The 20,224-nt window shown below is 38.0% G+C and overlaps 1 protein-coding gene across 10 annotated transcripts in view; it reads left to right on the top strand.

The window, feature by feature from the left end:
• Nucleotides 1-20,224, top strand: part of RUFY2 (RUN and FYVE domain containing 2) — a 95,205-nt gene that overhangs the window by 3,139 nt on the left and 71,842 nt on the right. For 9 of the 10 annotated variants that reach the window (XR_005212094.1, XR_005212095.1, XM_037805406.1 and 6 more), the window contains exon 3: nt 2,860-2,977. The exons of the other annotated variant lie outside the window; for it this stretch is intronic. Coding sequence is in view for 7 of the 9 variants with exons in the window: in XM_037805406.1 (XP_037661334.1) it covers nt 2,860-2,977 (118 nt within the window). In the remaining 2 variants the exon portion in view is untranslated. The remainder of the gene's footprint in view (nt 1-2,859; nt 2,978-20,224) is intronic. 10 annotated transcript variants of the gene reach the window in all.

Below are 20,224 nucleotides of genomic sequence, written 5' to 3'. Positions count from 1 at the left end.
TATAATTTATTTAACCACTCTCCTCTTAGCACACACTTAAGTTATTTTCCATTTTTTACTATTACAAACTGTGCTGTAAGAACATCTTTGGATATTTATGTTTTTTTTTAATTCAGTTTTATTGAGATATATTCACATACCATACAATTATCCATGGTGTAAAATAAGCTGTTCACAGTACCATCTTATATTGTGCATTCATCACCCCAGTCTATTTTTGAACATTTTCCTTACACCAGAAAGAATCAGAATAAGAATAAAAAATAAAAATAAAAAAAGAACACCCAAATCACCACCACCCCCCATCCCACCCTGTTCTTCGTTTAGGTTTTGTCCCCATTTTTCTACTCATCCATCCATACACTGAATAAAGGGCGTGTGATCCACAGGGTTTTCACAATCAGACTGTCACCCCTTGTAAGCTACATTGTTATACGATCGTCTTCAAGAGTCAAGGCTACTGGGTTGGAGTTTGGTAGTTTCAGGTGTTTGCTTCTAGATATTTCAATGTATTAAAACCTAAAAAGTGTTATCTATATAGTGCGTAAACATGTCCACCAGAGTGACCTCTCAACTCCATTTGAAATCTCTCAGACACTGAAGCTTTATTTCGTTTCTTTTTGCATCCCCCTTTTGATCAAGAAGATGATCTCAATCCCACGATGCCGAGTCCAGATTCATCCCCTGGAGTCATGGATATATATTTTGGTGCATGTGTGCTAGGATTTCTTTAATATTCCTAGAAGTAGAATTACGAGGTAAAAGAATATAGGTAATAGGTTTCTTTAAAGGCTTCACTTATTTACATATCAACCAATAGTAGATGAGAATGTTTGGTTCCCCACATCTTTGTTCACTCTTGATATTATTAGTCTCTGAATATTTCTTTTAATATAATAGGAAGTGACCAGTCTGATCTTAGACGTCCTTGAGTTTTAATTTGCTTTGAAAACTTTCTCTTTAAAAAAAATGGCAGTGACATATATCTTGATTTTTCCCAAGCCATCCGAAATGGAATTTGCCAGATGATGGCCAAAATAGTTAAATTTTAAATTCTTTTCTAAATTTATTATCCTTTACTTCACAAAATATAGTGTGCCATGTCCTAGCAGTCATAGGCTTTTTTTTTTTTTTTAATTAGAGCAGTTGTGGGTTTACAGAAAAATCATGCATAAAATACAGGTTTCCCATATACCACCCTATTATTAACACCCTGCATTGGTGTGGTACATTTTTTACAGTTAATGAAAGTACATTTTTATAATTGTGCTATTAACTATAGTCCTTGGTTTAACTTAGGGTTCACTGTTTGTGATGTCCAGTTCCATGGATTTTGTTTTAAATTTGTATTCTATTAACATATATAAAACCTAAAATTTTTCCTTTTAATCACATTCAAATATATAATTCAGTGCTGTTAATTAAGTTCACAATGTTGTGCTGCTCTGACCATCATCCATTATGCAAATCTTCTGACTGTCCCAAAATAGAAACTCTGTACTTAATATTTTAAGCCTTAACTCCCAATTCCCTGCACTTACCCCATCTTGGTAACCTACTTCTGGAGTTGGACTCAATAAGTTTGCTTATAATTAGAATAATTATTTTCTGTCAGAGAGGTCATACAATATTTGTCCCTTTGTGTCTGGCCTTATTTCACTCAACATGATGTCTTCAAGATTCATCCATGCAGTCTCATGTATCATAACTTCATTCCTTTTTAGGGCTGATTGATATTCCATTATATGTATGTACTATTATATGTATATACCATATTTTGCATATTGGTTGATGGGCATTTGGGTTGCTTCCATCTTACGGCAACTGTGATGTTCACTGCTGTGAACATTGGTGTGTACATATCTGATTGAGTCCCTGCTTTTAGTTCTTTTGGGTATATCCCTAGAAGTGGGATTGCTGTGTCACTCTACTTAACTTTCTGAGGAACTGCCAAACTGTCTTCTACAGGGGCTGTGCTGTTTTACATTTCCCACCAGCAATGAATGAGTATTCCTATTTCTTCACATCCTTTCCAAGGCTTGTAATTTTCTGTTTCTTTAATAGTAGCCATTCTAGTGGGTATGAAATGGTATCTCATTGTGGTTTTGATTTCCATTTACCTGATGGCTAATGATGATGGACATCTTTCATGTGCTCTTTGGCAATTTGTATATCCTCTTTGGAGAAACGTCTATTCAAGTCTTTTGTCCACCTTTTAATTGGGTTGTGTGTCTTTTGTTGTTGACATAAGCTAAACTTGATGAATCGTAATAAAGGGCTTCTTTGTGCTGATTGATTTTTCTGCCCAGGGAAATTGCCTATCTTGGTGGTTGTCCTTGGGTGATCCATGTGATGTGTTCACTGAATCTGCAGATCTAGTCAGCATTAAGAAAGAAATATATGGACATTTCATGGTTGTACATTACCCAAATCTAAGAATAATGTAAAAAGGAAAATGAAAGTCACCATTTTTTCATGTTTAAAAGTAAAATAATTTTTTATTTGTCCTTGGTTGATTTAATAAACTTATAAAGATCAAACTGCTAAGGCCAGCAGCCTTTTTAATTTTGGAACTGGTGAAGAACGAGGCTGGTCCTTTTTTACTTTAATTATCTGCCTTCGTTTCTGTGGTATGGAAGAATGGCCAAAATGCCTGTTTTTGATATGGGAAAATATCAAGATAGGCAACAGGATCCTGATGAACAGTCTCCTGACCAACAAAGCTGTGTAATCATTAAAAGAAGGAAAGGTTTTGAATAATTACATATTAAGTTAGAAATGTTAGAACTAGATATTTAAAAGGAAGTTAACTGCAGTTTTATGTATTGAAATAGTATATGCATTATATATTTTTTTCAGTAAGAAAATCATTTTTGAGTTATAACAAAACCATTTGGGGCCCTTTGGAACTGGTGGAGAAGCTGTACCCAGAAGCAGAGGAAATAGGAGCCAGTGTCCGGGATTTACCCGGTCTTAAGTAAGTAATCTTATTACTTGTTCATCCCTAAGCACAGAAGTATATTTAAAGTACCTCACACTCCAGTTTATAATATTTTCTCAGCCTTAAGTACTCTTCTTTTGATCCCTCCTAATTAAATTCTGTTTATTCTTTGTAGCTCAGCTCAAATTCCATTTCGTTTATAAAGTTTTTTTTAAAAATTCAGTTTTATTGAGATATAGTCACATACCATGCAGTCATCCACAATGTATAATCAGTTGTTCACAGTTGTGCATTCATCACCACAATCAATTTTTGAACATTTTTTCTGAAGCATTTTTAGAATAACAGCTCTAACATTAACTGTTCTTTCCTTTATACTCTTACTCCTTTATTTCCTCCTTTATTATATAACATCAGTTCTTCATTCTATTTTAGGAAATTGCAATTGCCTTTAAGATAGGATATGTCAATTATGTATCTTTGTTTCCTGAATAGTAAGTTAATTTATACTTAGTAATTTATACTTCATCTATGTGTTTAAGACTAATTAGGCTGAATCCAGGAGATTCAAGTGCTCAGATAAACTGTTGATAAATCATAGGACGTGTGCAAATTATTTTTCTTCCATTGAAAATTTGGGACTTTTTTTAGTGTCACCTACCTATTTCACTAGACAAATAGATGTGAAATGTCCTAAAAGCTGGGGTATACTGGCTAGTAACTCATGAGTGTTGAAAAGTTTTTGAGTTTTAAATTATTAAGACCAAATTCTTATATTTCTTAGGGTATGAATAAGTTATAAGTCCTCTCTTTATTTCTTGTGAATGAGAAAACTTTTTTACGCTTAGCATTTTCTGTCAGATTATCAGTTTGCTTTCTCTTAGACAACTTTACAGTTTAGGCTCTTATATGTTGTAGGGGATGTGGTAGTATCTTCTGGCTGTTATTACAACATTCAAATGTTTGCAAGTTGGATTTAATTGAGTGGTAAAAATAAATAGCTACTATTTATTGAGCATGGTTTTAGTGTAATAAAGTCGTACATGCAAATAGTAACCAAAAGAGAGCTGATGTAGTTATACTAATCAGGAATACCTCAGAGATATTGCAGGTTCTGTTCAGACCACTGCAATAAAGCGAATATTGCAGTAAAGCAAGTCACGTGAATTTTTTGGTTTCCTAGTTTATATAAAAGTTATGTTTATAGTATACTGTAGTCTACTAAGTAGACAATGCATTATGTCTAAAAAAAATGTACGTACTTTATATTTAAAACTATTTATTGCTTAAAAATGCTAACCATCATTGAGCCTTCAGGAGTTGTTACCGTTTTTTGGCTGGTGGAGGGACTTCCTCAATGTTGGATGGCTGTTGACTGATCAAGGTGGTGGTTGCTGAAGACTGGGTTGGCTGTGGCAATTTTTAAAAATAAGACAACAATGAAGTTTGCCATACTGATTGATTGTTCCTTTCACGAATGATTTCTCTGCGGCATACGATGCTGTTAGATAGCATTTTACCCACAGTAGAACTTCTTTCAAACTGACGTCAGTCCTCTCAATCCTGCCACTGCTTTATCAACCAAGTTTATGGAATATTCTGAATCCCTTGTTGTCACTTCAGCAGTGTTCACAGCATCTTCCCCAGGTGTAGATTCCGTCTCAAGAAACCACTCTTTGCTCATTCATACGAAGCAACTCCTCATCCATTCAAGTTCTATCATGAGATTGCAACAATTCAGTCACATCTTCAAGCTTCACTTCTAATTCTAGTTCTCTTGCTGTTTCCACCACATCTGTAATTCCTTCCTACTCTGATATCGTGAACCCCTCAAAGTCATCCATGAGGGTTGGAATCAGCTTCTTCCAACTCCTGTTCATGTGGTTATTTTTGACCTCCCATTAATCACGCAGTTCTTAATAGCATTTAGAATGGCGGATCCTTTTCCAGAAGGTTTTCAATTTACTTTGCCAGTTCCATCAGAGGAATCACTATCTTTGGCAGCTATAGCCTTATGATAATGTATTTTTTTTTTTATTTTGAAATAAATTCAAAGTTATATGAACAGTTGCAAAAACAATACTAGCCCCATACACAGAATTTCATCATACCTGACCCCCCCTCCCCCGATAGCTCAATCCACCAACTTTAACATGCTGTCACATCGCTATTTCTTTCCCTCCCTCTCTCCCTCCCTCCCTATCTATCATCCATCGTCTATTGCTCTGTCTTCTGAGCATATGAGAGTTAGCTGCACACATCCTTGAACATACAGTATAATTCACGTATACACTTCCCATGAACAAGAACATTTTTATGCAATCCCATTAAGCACAGCTAAGAAGTACAAGAGATTCAACAATGATAAAAAGCTTACATTCTATATTTCCTTTTCCTTATGTCTCAACTGTGTCCCTTTGAGCCACCTGTCCTCTATCCTCCAATCCCATCCAAGTTCATCCTTAGCATTCAATTGTCCTCTAGTTAGACTGTCTTTTTTTTTTTTTTTCAATTGTGGAAGCATATATACAGCCTAAATCTTCCCATTCCACCCTCTCCCTAGCCTTCCATTAGTGGGATTAATCACATTTAGGATGTTGTAATGCTCTTTCCCACCATCCATTACTAGAAATTTCCCTTCACCTTAAACAGCAACCCTACACTCATTTCTTAACTCCCCATTGCCCTTGCCCCTTCCCCCGTTTCTCTTAACCCAAACTCTACTTTTCATCTCTATGGTTATATTCTCTGATAATTTCTTTGTGTTTACTGTGGGGCTTAAAATTAACCTCTTAAGTCCATATCAATCTTGTTTTTCTTTGATACCACCTTCACTTCAATAGGACACATAAACTATGTTCCTATGCTCCTTCATTCCCCCACCTTTATATAGTTGTCTAAAATCACAAATTTTACATTAAGTTCAAAACTACTGATTTGTCCTTAGAGTTTGTGTTATTTATTCATGAAGGAAGTAAATAGTGGAGTTACAAATCAAAAATTATTGACTTCTATTTGTATTCCATTGTGGTTGGAGAATGTGCTTTGAGTATATTCAATTTTTTTTTTTTTTTTTTTTTTTTTTAACTTCTTGAGGCTTGTTTTATGTCTCAGCTTATGGTCCCTTCTGGAGAAAGATCTGTGATCACTAGAGAAAAATGAGTGTTCTGGTGATTTGGGATGTAAGGTTCTATATATCTGTTAAAATTCTCTCTATATCTCTCTCCTTTCTTTGTTTCTCCGTTGGTAGGGCTTCCTTTAGAATCTGAAGTAGGGCAGGTCTTTTATTGGCAAAGTCTCTCAGCATTTGTTTGTGAAAAATTTAAGCTCTCCCTCAAATTTGAAGGAGAGTTTTGCTGAATAAATTATTCTTGGTTGGAAATTTTTCTCTCTCAGAATTTTAAATATGTCGTGCCACTGCCTTCTCACCTCCATGGTGGCACTGAGTAGTCTCTACTTAGTCTTATGTTGTTTCCTTTGTATGTGGTGAATTGCTTTTCTCTTACTGCTTTCAGAACTTGCTCCTTCTCTTCAGTGTTTGAGAGTCTGATCAGAATATGTCTCAGAGTGGGTTTATTTGGATTTATTTTATTTGGAGTTCTCTGGGCATTTATGCTTTGCGTATTTATATTGTGTATAAGGTTGGGGAAGTTTTCCCCAGCAATTTCTTTGAATACTCTTTCTAGACCTTTACCCTTCTCTTTCCCTTCTGGGATACTAATGAGTCTTAAGTTTGGACATTTTATTTTATTTATCTTATCCCTGAGATCCATTTCGATTTTTTCGATTTTTTTCTCCATTCTTTCTTTTGTTCTTTCATTTTCCGTTCTGTGGGCTTGTAGGACACTGAGATGTTGTTCAGCTTCCTCTGGTCTTGTATTGTGAATATCCAGAGTCTTTAATTTGGCCAGCAGTTTCTTTTATTTCCATAAGATCTTCTGTTTTTTTATTTACTCTTGCAGTGTGTTCTTTATGCTCTTCTAGGGTCTTTATGTCACTTATATCCTGGGCCATGGTCTTCTTGATGTCCTTTAAATCCTTTGCCATGTTTTCATTCCTCGATTGTAGTTCTTTGATTAATTTTGCGAGGTACTGTGTATCTTCCGATGTCTTGATTTGTGTGTTTGGAGGTGGATTCTCCATATCTTCTGGTTTTATCATATGCATTAAGATTTTCTGTTGTTTTTGGCCTCTTGGCATTTGCTTTGCTTGATAGGGTTCTTTCAAGTTGTAAAAAAAAAAAAAAAAGCGATATCGATGTAATTTTTTAGAAACACAGTTTGGTGACGTGCACTTTCACTAACTAACCAGCAGGTGGTGTCTGTGAGTCACCTATATCCCTCAAGTCAGTTCTCAACCTTGTTCCCGCAGTGTGTGGGGAAATGATTCTTGTGGGTTCAGTTGGAGAAGTCAGTTTGGGTGTGTTGCTGGAGCTGTCCGCCTTGAATGTGGGGTGTGTGTACGGGTGGCCAGGGAGGAGGGGCAGTTTTAATGTTCAAATCCCCCAGGTTCCCGGAATTCAAGGCCTCCACAAGAGTCTAAGCCTTCATTTCATTTCAGCCCCAGACCCTTTCTCTTGCTGATCCACAAACCACCGGACTTGGCGTAGCGTCCCCGGGTTCTCCGAGCATGTCCCCCCTCCCAGCCACGATCCTCCAGGAGCTCAGCTGAGGGAATGCCATGCTACGTCACCAGTGCGCGCCTTCCCTCAAGGGAAGCCCTGGGCCGCCGGGCCATGCAGGGGCTCTCTCAGCCTGAAGCAAAAGTGGCCGAACGGGGCGTCTCAGCCCCCTCCTCCTCACACAGTTCCTCCTTCTTAGCTCCGGGACAACTGGCAGGGCTCTGGGCTATGGGCACGGCCCCGGGAAGGAGTTTATCCAGCCCTCCGGGGGGCCAGCTGTGAGCCACGGGTTTTCTTTCTGCTTCTGGCTCTCCCCTCTGTTTCCCCAGACCCAAGGGTATCTGCAGCGGGCTATCTTCCCGGCCAGACACCAAGAGGCTGGCCCAGCCCCCTCTTGCTGTGTTTTACTGCATGGTTCCCACAATTGCAGCTGCAGCCACTCCTGGGTTTTTCCCTTTTTTTTTTTTTTTTTTTTAAAGAGCCAGCCAGTCTCCACACACTGAACCCTGGCTTCCCCAGACCGCCACGCGGCTGCGGGTCTTCCAGCCAGCTATCTCACTCGTTTCAGAATGCCGACTCCCGGTTTCACCAAGTATATGGCCCCTCTGGAGCTAGGAGCCCTCTTCCAGCTGGTGCATCGCTATAACCGGTATTCTGGGTCACTTTCTGGTTTTTAGCTAGTGTTTTTCACGGAGGCGTTTTTTTGCCCTGTCTCAGCTAGCTATCTTAGTTTCTCTGATAATGTCTTTCTTAAATAATAAAATTTGAAAGTTGAAATTACTCCTTGATCCGAGGGCTGCCCAATTGATGTTGCATTAGCAAGCATGAAACCATTGATCTTGTTGTATCACTCCATCAGTGCTCTTGGGTGACCAGATGCATTCTCAATGAACGTAATATTTTCTAAATGTGCTAGTTTGAATCTATTATGTCCCCCACAAAAGCTATGTTCTTTAGTACAATCTTGTGGGGGCAGACTTATTAGTCTTTTGATTAGGGTGAGACCTTTTGATTAGATCATTTCCATGGAGATGTGACCCTGCCCATTCCAGGTGGGTCTTAATTAGATCACTGGAGTCCTTTAAGAGAGCTCATGGAGAGAAGGAACTCAGAAGCTGAGCAAGACATTTGGAGAGAAGCCAAGATACGCAATCCAGAGTTTGCCCCCAAGAGAAGCATCTAAGGACCAACACAGACCTAGACTCTTGGAGACACTGGGAAATGCAGACAGAAGGATGTTAGGATGTTTGGAGATGCTAAGCTAAGAGATGAAGCCCAGAGTTTGCCCTAGAGAAGCTAAGAGAGGACTCTCAGATGCTTAGAGAGAAACGCCCCAGGAGAACCAAGCAGAGAGCTGAGAGAAACTAAGAGAGACAGAAGCCTGGAGACATTTTGGAGAAAGCCATTTTGAAATGCAACCTGGGAGCAAAGGACCAGCAGATGCCAGCCACATGCCTTCCCAGCTGACAGAGGTTCCAGACGCCATCAGCCTTTCTTCAATGAAGATATCCTCTTGTTGATGCCTTAGTTTGGACACTTTTATGGTCTTAGAACTGTAAATTTGTAATCTAATATATCCCCTTTATAAAAGCCAATCCATTTCTGGTATTTTGCATAACAGCAGCTCTAGCAAACCAGAACAGTAAGGAATCTTTTTTCTGAGCAGTAGGTCTCAATAGTGGACTTAAAATATTCAGTAAATCATGGTGTAAGCAGGTATGCTGTCATCTAGACTTTGATGTTCCATTTATAGAGCACAGAGTAGATTTAGCATATTTTTTTTAAGGGACCTAGGATTTTCAGAATGGTAAAAGAGCTTTGGGTTCAGCTTAAAGTCACCAGCTGCATTAGCCTCCAAGAGAATCAGCCTGTCCTTTGAAGCTTTGAATCCGGGCATTGACTTCTCTTTAGCTATGAAAAGTCTTAGATGGTATCTTTTTCCAGTAGAAGGCTGTTTTGTCTACATTGCAAATCAGTTATTTAGTGTAGACACCTACATCAATTATCTTAGCTAGATCTTGTGCATAATTTGCTGTAGCTTCTACATTAGCACTTGCTGCTTCACCTTTCACTTTGATTTTATGAAGATGGCTTCTTTCCTTAAAACTCATGAACCAACTTCTGCTAGCTTGACTCGTTTCTTCTGCAGTTTCCTCACCTCTCTCAGCCTTCATAGAATTGAAGAGAGTTGAGAGTTAAGGCCTTGCTCTGGATTAGGCCTTGCCTTGGGGGAATGTTGTAGCTTCTTTGATAGACTATCCAGGCCACTAAAACTTTCTCCCTTAATAAGGCAATAGTATTAAGCAATAAGGTTGTTTTACTTTCTTATAATTTGTGTGTTCACCTGAGTACAGTTTTAATTTCCTTCAAGAACTTTTTCTTTGCAATCTCAACTTGATTAACTGGTGCAAGAGGCCAAGCTTCCAGCTTATCTCAACCTTAGACATATCTTTCTTACAAAGCTTAATCACTTCTAGCTTTTGATGTAAAGTTAGAGATGTTCGACTCTTCGTTTTACCTGAACACTTAGAGGCCATTGTAGGGTTATTAATTGGCCTAATTCATTACTGTGTGTCTCAGGGAATAGGGAGGCCCAAGAAGAGGGAGAGAAACAGTTAGTTGGTAGAGCAGTCAGAACACACACATTTATCAATTAAGTTCACTGTTTTATATGGGCATGGTTAGTGGCACCCCCAAAACAATTACAATAGTAACACCAAAGATAACTGATCACAGATCACCATAACAGATATAATAATAGTAAAAACGTTTGAAATACTGTGAGTTACCGAAATGTGATACTGAGACATGTAGTGAGCACATTATTTTGGAATAATGGTGCCAATAGACTTGCTAGATGCAGGGTTGCCACAAACCTTCAATTTGTAAAAAAAAAAAAAAAACAAAAAAAAAAACCGAAACAGTATCTGCAACGTGCAATAAATTGAGCTTTGTCAGTAACAGATAAAATGGACTTTACTATAAAAATCTGTTATGAGGGGCAAAGAAGGTCACTATATATGGATAAAGGGGTCAATTCAACAAGAAGATATAACAGTTATAAATATATATGCATCTGATGGCAGACCCCCAAAATATATGAAGCAAATCTTGACAGATTTTAATGGAGAAATAAATGGTTCTACAATTAATGGTAGGAAACTTCAATACACTACTTTCAATAATGGACAGACCATTGAGACATAATGTCAATAAGGATAGAGGACTTGAACCGTACTATAAATCAACTAGACCTAACAGACATATAGAGAACATATAGAGAACACTTCACCCAACAGCAGCCCAATACACATTCTTTAATGCACATGGTTCATTCTCCAGGATACAGCATGTTAGGTCACAGAACAAGTCTCAACACTTTTTTATTTTATTAGAGAAATTGTAGATTTATGGAAAAGTTATGCATAAAATACAGAGTTTCCCATATAATACCCTATTATTAACACCTTGCATTAGTGTGGTACATTTGCTGTAGTTTATGAAAGAACACTTTTATAATTTTACTATTAACTATAGTCCATGGTTTATTCTAGGGTTCACTGTTTGTATGATCCTGTGGATTTTTTTTAAATTTTTATTTTAGTAACATACATATAACCTAAAATTTCTACTTTTAACTGCATTCCATCACCCTAAACAGAATCTCTGTACTAACTAAGCATTAACTTCCATTCCTTACCCCCACCCTGACCCCTGGTAAGCTATCTTCTAGTTTCTGACTGTATAAATTTGTGTATTCTAATTATTTCTTATCATTGACATCATAAAATATTTGTAGCTCTAAATGCTTACATTGAAAAGGAACAACAATCTCAAATCAGAGACCTAACTCAAAACTGGAGATCTAGACAAAAGGCAAACTAAACTCAAGGCAAGCAGAAGGAGGGAAATAACAAAGATTAGAGTGGAGATAAATTATATAGAAAATTAAAAAAGAGGTAGAGGAAAAACAACACCAAAAGTTGATTCTTTGAAAAGATCAATAAAATGAACAAATCTTCAGCTAGACTGACAAAGAAAAAAAGAGAGTGGATACAACTAAAAGTAGAAGTGAAAAGGGGGAAAGAGAGACATTACTACCGATCCCATAAAAATAAAAAGGACTATATGAGGATATGAAAAGCTGTATGCCAATGAATTAGATAACCTAGATGAAATGTGTAAATTCCTAGAAACGCACAAACTACCTACACTGACTCAAGAAATAGAAGATCTCAACAAGCAAATAAGATATACAAATATTAAATCAGTAATCAAAAACCTCCCCACAAGGAAAAGCCCAGGACCAGATGACTTCACAGAGAATTTTACCAAACATTCTATGAAGAGTTAACACCAAACCTGCTCAGACTCTTAAAAAAATTGAAGAGGTGGAAACACTCCCTAGCTCATTATTTGAGACCATCATCACCCTTATACCAAAGCCAAATAAATATACCAAAAGAAAATTACAGACCAGTATGTCTTATGAACATGGATGCAAAAATCCTCAACGGAATACTAGCAAATTGAATCCAAAAGCATGTTAATGGAATTATACACTGTGATCAAGTGGAATTTATCCCAGGTATGCAAGGGGGTTCAACATAAGAAAATCAATTAATGTATTATACCACATTAAGATGAAGGGAAAAAAAATACTTGGTTATCTCAATTGGTGCAGAAAAAGCACATGACAAAATCTGGCACCCTTTTTGATAAAAAGACTTAGAAAACTAGGAATAGAAGGAAACTTCCTCAACATGATAAAGGGCATATATGAAAACCCCACAGCTAACTTCATACTTGATGTGAAAGACTGAAAGCTTTCCCTGTAAGATCAGGAACAAGACAAGGATCCCCACTGTCACCACTGTTATTCAACATTCCTCTGGAAGTTCTAGCCACAACAGTTAGGCAAGAAAAAGAAATAAAAAGTCATCCAAATTGGAAAGGAAGAAGTGAAACTTTCTCTATGTGCAAATGACATGAAAATCCAAAACAAAGCTCCTAGAACTAATAAGTGAATTCAGCAAAGTGGTAGAGTGCTACATTAATACCCCCAAATCAATCGTGTTTCTATACACTGGCAGTAGGAAGAAGAAATTAAGAAAAAGATTCCATATATAATAGCAACTGAAAGAATCAAATCTCTAGGAACCTAACCAAGAATGAAAAGGGCTTCCATATGGAAAACTATAAAATGTTGCTAAAAGACATAAAAGAAGACCTAAATAAATAGACATTTTGCACTCATGGATTGGAAAACTAAATATTGTTAAGATGTCAATTCTACCCTAAGCGATTTATAAATTGAATGGAATTCCAATCAAAATTCTAACAGCCTTCTTTGCAGAAATCAAAAAGCCAATCATCAAAACAATATGGAAGGGTCAGGGACCCCAAATAGCCAAAGCCATCTTGAAAAAAAGAACAACTTATCTTAAAATTTATTACGAAGTTACAGTAAATAACACGGTACTAGCACAAGGACAGACACATAGACCAATGGAATCAAATTGAGAGCTTAGAAATGGCCAGTGACACTAAACTCCCCCTTTCCACCACATTCACACACCATTCAGTATTTTTTTTTATCATCATTTTATTGAGATATATTCACATACCACGCAGTCATACAAAACAAATTGTACTTTCGATTGTTTACAGTACCATTACATAGTTGTACATTCATCACCTAAATCAATCCCTGACACCTTCATTAGCACACACACAAAAATAACAAGAATAATAATTAGAGTGAAAAAGAGCAATTGAAGTAAAAAAGAACACTGGGTACCTTTGTCTGTTTGTTTGCTTCCCCTACTTTTCTACACATCCATCCATAAACTAGACAAAGTGGAGTTTGGTCCTTATGGCATTCCCAATCCCACTGTCACCCCTCATAAGCTACATTTTTATACAACTGTCTTCGAGATTCATGGGTTCTGGGTTGTAGTTTAATAGTTTCAGGTATCCACCACCAGCTACCCCAATTCTTTAGAACCTAAAAAAGGTTGTCTAAAGTGTGCGTAAGAGTGCCCACCAGAGTGATCTCTCGGCTCGTTTTGGAATCTCTCTGCCACTGAAGCTTATTTCATTTCCTTTCACATCCCCCTTTTGGTCAAGAAGATGTTCTCCATCCCACGATGCCGGGTCTACATTCCTCCCCGGGAGTCATATTCCACGTTGCCAGGGAGATTCACTTCCCTGGGTGTCTGATCCCACGTAGGGGGGAGGGCAGTGATTTCACCTTTCAAGTTGGCTTAGCCAGAGAGAGAGGGCCACATCTGAGCAACAAAGAGGCATTCAGGAGGAGACTCTTAGGCACAAATACAGGGAGGCCTAGCCTCTCCTTTGCAGCAACCGTCTTCCCAAGGGTAAAACTTATGGTAGAGGGCTCAACCCATCAAACCACCAGTCCCCTATGTCTGTGGTCATGTTAGCAATCATGGAGGTGGGGTAGGCGAATACCCCTGCATTCTCCACAGGCTCCTCAAGGGGGCACTACATCTTTTTTTTTTTTTTTCCTTGTTTGTCTTTTTTCTTTTTTTTTTTTTTTTAACTTTCCCTTCTTTTTTAAATCAACTGTATGAAAAAAAAAAGTTAAAAAGAAAACAAACATACAATAAAAGAACATTTCAAAGAGACCATAACAAGGGAGTAAGAAAAAGACAACTAACCTAAGATAACTGCTTAACTTCCAACATGTTCCTACTTTACCCCAAGAAAGTTACATACTATAGCAACATTTCAGTGAACTTGTTCCTAGTACATCCATCACAAATTAACAGACCACAGTCATTTCTGGGCATCCCCAGAACGTTAAATAGCTTATCTGTTCTTCTTGGATTATTGTTCCCCCTTCCTTAATTGCTCTCTACTGCTAGTTCCCCTACATTCTACATTATAAACCATTTGTTTTACATTTTTCAAAGTTCACATTAGTGGTAGCATATAATATTTCTCTTTTTGTGCCTGGCTTATTTCGCTCAGCATTATGTCTTCAAGGTTCATCCATGTTGTCATATGTTTCACCAGATCGTTCCTTCTTACTGCCGCGTAGTATTCCATCGTGTGTATATACCACATTTTATTTATCCACTCATCTGTTGAAGGACATTTGGGTTGTTTCCATCTCTTGGCAATTGTGAATAATGCTGCTATGAACATTGGCGTGCAGATATCTGTTCGTGTCACTGCTTTCCGATCTTCCGGGTATATACCGAGAAGTGCAATCGCTGGATCGAATGGTAGCTCTATCTCTAGTTTTCTAAGGAACTGCCAGACTGACTTCCAGAGTGGCTGAACCATTATACAGTCCCACCAACAATGAATAAGAGTTCCAATTTCTCCACATCCCCTCCAGCATTTGTAGTTTCCTGTTTGTTTAATGGCAGCCATTCTAACCGGTGTTAGATGGTATCTCATTGTGGTCTTAATTTGCATCTCTCTAATAGCTAGTGAAGCTGAACATTTTTTCATGTGTTTCTTGGCCATTTGTATTTCCTCTTCAGAGAACTGTCTTTTCATATCTTTGCCCATTTTATAATTGGGCTGTCTGTACTATTGTCATTGAGTTGTAGGATTTCTTTGTATATGCAAGATATCAGTCTTTTGTCAGATACATGGTTTCCAAAAATTTTTTTCCCATTGAGTTGGCTGCCTCTTTACCTTTTTGAGAAATTCCTTTGAGGTGCAGAAACTTCTAAGCTTGAGGAGTTCCCATTTATCTATTTTCTCTTTTGTTGCTTGTGCTTTGGGTGTAAAGTCTAGGAAGTGGCCTCCTAATACAAGGTCTTGAAGATGTTTTCCTACATTATCTTCTAGGAGTTTTATGGTACTTTCTTTTATATTGAGATCTTTGGTCCATTTTGAGTTAATTTTTGTGTAGGGGGTGAGGTAGGGGTCCTCTTTCATTCTTTTGGATATGGATATCCAACTCTCCCAGCCCCATTTGTTGAAAAGACCATTATGGCTCAGTTCGGTGACTTTGGGGGCCTTATCAAAGATCAGTCGGCCATAGATCTGAGGGTCTATCTCTGAATTCTCAATTCGATTCCATTGATCTATATGTCTATCTTTGTGCCAGTACCATGCTGTTTTGGCAACTGTGGCTTTATAATAAGCTTCAAAGTCAGGGAGTGTAAGTCCTCCCACTTCGTTTTTCTTTTTTAGAGTGTCTTTAGCAATTCGAGGCATCTTCCCTTTCCAAATAAATTTGATAACTAGCTTTTCCAAGTCTGCAAATTAGGTTGTTGGAATTTTGATTGGGATTGCATTGAATCTGTAGATGAGTTTGGGTAGAATTGACATCTTAATGACATTTAGCCTTCCTATCCATGAACATGGAATATTTTTCCATCTTTAAGGTCCCCTTCTATTTCTTTTAGTAGAGTTATGTAGTTTTCTTTGTATAGGTCTTTTACATCTTTGGTTAAGTTTATTCCTAGGTACTTGATTTTTTAGTTGCTATTGAAAATGGTATCTTTTTCTTGAGTGTCTCTTCAGTTTGTTCATTTCTAGCATATAGAAACATTACTGACTTATGTGCATTAACCTTGTATCCCGCTACTTTGCTAAATTTGTTTATTAGCTCTAGTAGGTGTATCGTTGATTTCTCAGGGTTTTCTAGATATAAGATCATATCATCTGCAAACAATGACAGTTTTACTTCTTCTTTTCCAATTTGGATGCCTTTTATTTCTTTGTCTTGCCGGATTGCCCTGGCTAGCACTTCCAGCACAATGTTGAATAACAGTGGTGACAGCGGGCATCCTTGTCTTGTTCCTGATCTTAGAGGGAAGGCTTTCAGTCTCTCACCATTGAGTACTATGCTGGCTGTGGGTTTTTCATATATGCTCTTTATCATGTTGAGGAAGTTTCCTTCAATTCCTACCTTTTGAAGTGTTTTTATCAAAAAGGGATGTTGGATTTTGTCAAATGCTTTTTCAGCATCTATTGAGATGATCAATTGATTTTTCCCTTTCGAGTTTTTAATGTGTTGTAATACATTGATTGTTTTTCTTATGTTGAACCATCCTTGCATGCCTGGAATGAACCCCACTTGGTCATGGTGTGTGATTTTTTTAATGTGTCTTTGGATTCGATTTGCAAGTATTTTGTTGAGGATTTTTGCATCTATATTCATTAGGGAGATTGGCCGGTAGTTTTCCTTTTTTGTAGCATCTTTGCCTGGTTTTGGTATTAGATTGATGTTAGCTTCATAAAATGAGTTAGGTAGTGTTCCATTTTTTTCAATGTTTTGAAAGAGTTTGAGTAAGATTGGTGTCAGTTCTTTCTGGAAAGTTTGGTAGAATTCCCCTGTGAAGCCATCTGGCCCTGGGCATTTATTTGTGGGAAGATTTTTGATGACTGATTGGATCTCTTTGCTTGTGATGGGTTGGTTGAGGTCTTCTATTTCTTCTCTGGTCAGTCTAGGTTGTTCATATGTTTCCAGAAAATTGTCCATTTCTTCTACATTATCCAGTTTGTTGCCATACAGTTGTTCATAATATCCTCTTATAATTTTTTTAATTTCTTCAGGATCTGCAGTTATGTCACCTTTTTCATTCATTATTTTGTTTATATGGGTCTTCTCTCTTTTTGATTTTGTCAGTCTAGCTAGGGGCTTGTCAATCTTGTTGATCTTCTCAAAGAACCAACTTTTGGTGATATTTATCCTTTCTATTGTTTTTTTGTTCTCTATGTCATTTATTTCTGCTTTAATCCTTGTTATTTCTTTTCTTGTACTTGGTTTAGGATTGGTTTGCTGTTCATTTTCTAGCTTCTTCAGTTGATCCATTAGTTCTTTGATTTTGGCTCTTTCTTCCTTTTTAATATATGCGTTTAGTGCTATAAATTTCCCCCTTAGCACTGCTTTTGCTGCATCCCATAGGTTTTGGTATGTTGTGTTCTCATTTTCATTCGTCTCTATATATTTAGCAATTTCTCTTGCTATTTCTTCTTTAACCCACTGATTGTTTAGGAGTGCGTTGTTTAACCTCCAGGTATTTGTGAATTTTCTAAGTCTCTGATGGTTATTGACTTCTAATTGTATTCCATTGTGGTCAGAGAATGTGCTTTGAATAATTTCAATCTTTTTAAATTTATTGAGGCTTGTTTTATGTCCCAGCATATGATCTATTCTGGAGAAAGTTCCGTCAGCACTAGAAAAGTATGTGTATCCTGGTGATTTGGGATGTAATGTCCTGTAGATGTCTGTTAAATCTAATTCATTTATCAGATTGTTTAGGTTTTCAATTTCCTTATTGGTCTTCTGTCTGGTTGATCTATCTATAGGAGAGAGTGATGTGTTGAAGTCTCCCACAATTATTGTGGAAACATCAATTGCTTCCTTTAGTTTTGCCAGTGTTTCTCTCATGTATTTTGTGGCACCTTGATTGGGTGCATAGACATTTACGATTGTTATTTCTTCTTGCTGAATTGCCCCTTTTATTAGTATGTAGTGGCCTTCTTTGTCTCTCAAAACATCCCTGCATTTGAAGTCTATTTTATCTGAGATTAATATTGCTACACCTGCTTTCTTTTGGCTGTAGCTTGCATGAAATATTTTTTTCCATCCTTTCACTTTCAGTTTCTTTGTGTCCCTGTGTCTAAGATGAGTCTCTTGTATGCAACATATTGATGGTTCATTTTTTTTGATCCATTCTGCGAATCTGTATCTTTTAATTGGGGAGTTTAATCCATTTACATTCAACGTTAAAACCGTTAAGGCATTTCTTGAATCGGCCATCTTATCCTTTGGATTATGTTTGCCATATTTTTCCCTCTCTCTATTAGTATCCTTTATTGTACCCATACCGAATCTCTTTAGTACTGAACCTTTCTCCAAGTCTCTCTGTCCTGTCTTTGTTTCTCTGTCTGTAGGGCTCCCTTTAGTATCTCCAGTAGGGCAGGTCTCTTGTTAGCAAATTCTCTCAGCATTTGTTTGTCTGTGAAAAATTTAAGCTCTCCCTCAAATTTGAAGGAGAGCTTTGCTGGATAAAGTATTCTTGGCTGGAAATTCCTCTCACTCAGAATTTTAAATATATCGTGCCACTGCCTTCTCGCCTCCATGGTGGCTGCTGAGTAGTCACTACTTAGTCTTATGCTGTTTCCTTTGTATGTGGTGAATTGCTTTTCTCTTGCTGCTTTCAGAACTTGCTCCTTCTCTTCTATGTTTGACAGTGTGATCAGTATATGTCTCGGAGTGGGTTTTTTTGGATTTATTCTATTTGGAGTTCGCTGAGCATTTATGATTTGTGTATTTATGTTGTTTAGAAGATTTGGGAAGTTTTCCCCAACAATTTCTTTGAATACTCTTCCTAGACCTTTACCCTTTTCTTCCCCTTCTGGGACACCAATGAATCTTATATTCGGACGTTTCATATTATCTATCATATCCCTGAGGTCCATTTCGAGTTTTTCAATTTTTTTCCCCATTCTTTCTTTTATGCTTTCATTTTCCATTCTGTCATCTTCCAGGTCACTGATTCGTTGTTCAACTTCCTCTAGTCTTGTACTATGAGTGTCCAGAATCTTTTTAATTTGGTCAACAGTTTCTTTAATTTCCATAAGATCATCCATTTTTTTATTTAGTCTTGCAATGTCTTCTTTATGCTCTTCTAGGGTCTTCTTGATTTCCTTCATATCCCGTACTATGGTCTCATTGTTCATCTTTAGTTCTTTGAGTAGCTGCTCTAGGTGCTGTGTCTCTTCTGGTCTTTTGATTTGGGTGCTTGGGCTTGGGTTATCCATATCGTCTGGTTTTTTCATATGCTTTATAATTTTCTGTGGTTTTTGGCCTCGTGGCATTTGCTGAACTTGATAGGGTTCTTTTAGGGTTTGTAGACCAGTTGAAGTCCTTATCTCTAATTTATCAGATCTACAGCTTCGTGGAGTACACTTTCTCTAACTAACCAGCAGGTGGCGTCCACGAGCCACCTGTTCTCCACAAGCCAGATCTCCCCTGCTTAGCCTTTTTGGTGAGTGGGGGAGTGAGTCTTGTGGGGCCCAATTGGTGTACCAAGCTTGCGTGTGTAGTTGGTGTTGCCTGCCCTGTATGTGGGGCGTGTTTCTGGGCAGTCGGGGAGGGGGGGTGGCCCTAACAATCAAATCTCCCTGATGATCCTAGAGTTTTAAAGCTGCTGCAATAGTCTAATCCTTCAGTTCAGTCCTGCCACAGTTTGTCTCTGCCACTGACCCACAAGTCTTTGGTATTGGCGTATGGCTCCTGAGACTTGCAAGTGGGCCCCTCTTCCAGGCTGTGCACCCCGGGTCCTCTGTTGAGGGATGACTGTGCTATGTCACAGGTGAGTGCCGTCCCCCCAGGGCAGTTCTGGGCTGCTGGGCTGTGTTGGGAGGCTCCCAGTCTGCTCAAATGATGGCTGAATGGGGCTCTGTTAATTCACACTGCTCCCCCTTCCCAGCTCTGGGACATTCAGCTGAGGTTGCAGGGAAGGCTAATGTCCACGCCCAGTTTTGTGGTGTGTGCCTGTTATTTGAAGCACTTCCGTCACACTGGGTTGTCTGGGGCAGCTCTGGGCTATGGGGCTGGCGATGGGCAGGAGTGTTTCCTGTCCACCAGGATGGTGGCTGTGAGCGGACACCCCCCTTTTCTTGGGAAGTTGTGTTGTTTAGTGAATTTTCTCAGCCACTGG

Source organism: Choloepus didactylus, chromosome 15 (genome assembly GCF_015220235.1).
Source record: "Choloepus didactylus isolate mChoDid1 chromosome 15, mChoDid1.pri, whole genome shotgun sequence".
Classification (NCBI taxonomy): Eukaryota; Metazoa; Chordata; class Mammalia; order Pilosa; family Megalonychidae; genus Choloepus; species Choloepus didactylus.
Note: the sequence above shows the minus strand (reverse complement) of the source record. Positions and strands in the feature narration are given on the sequence as shown.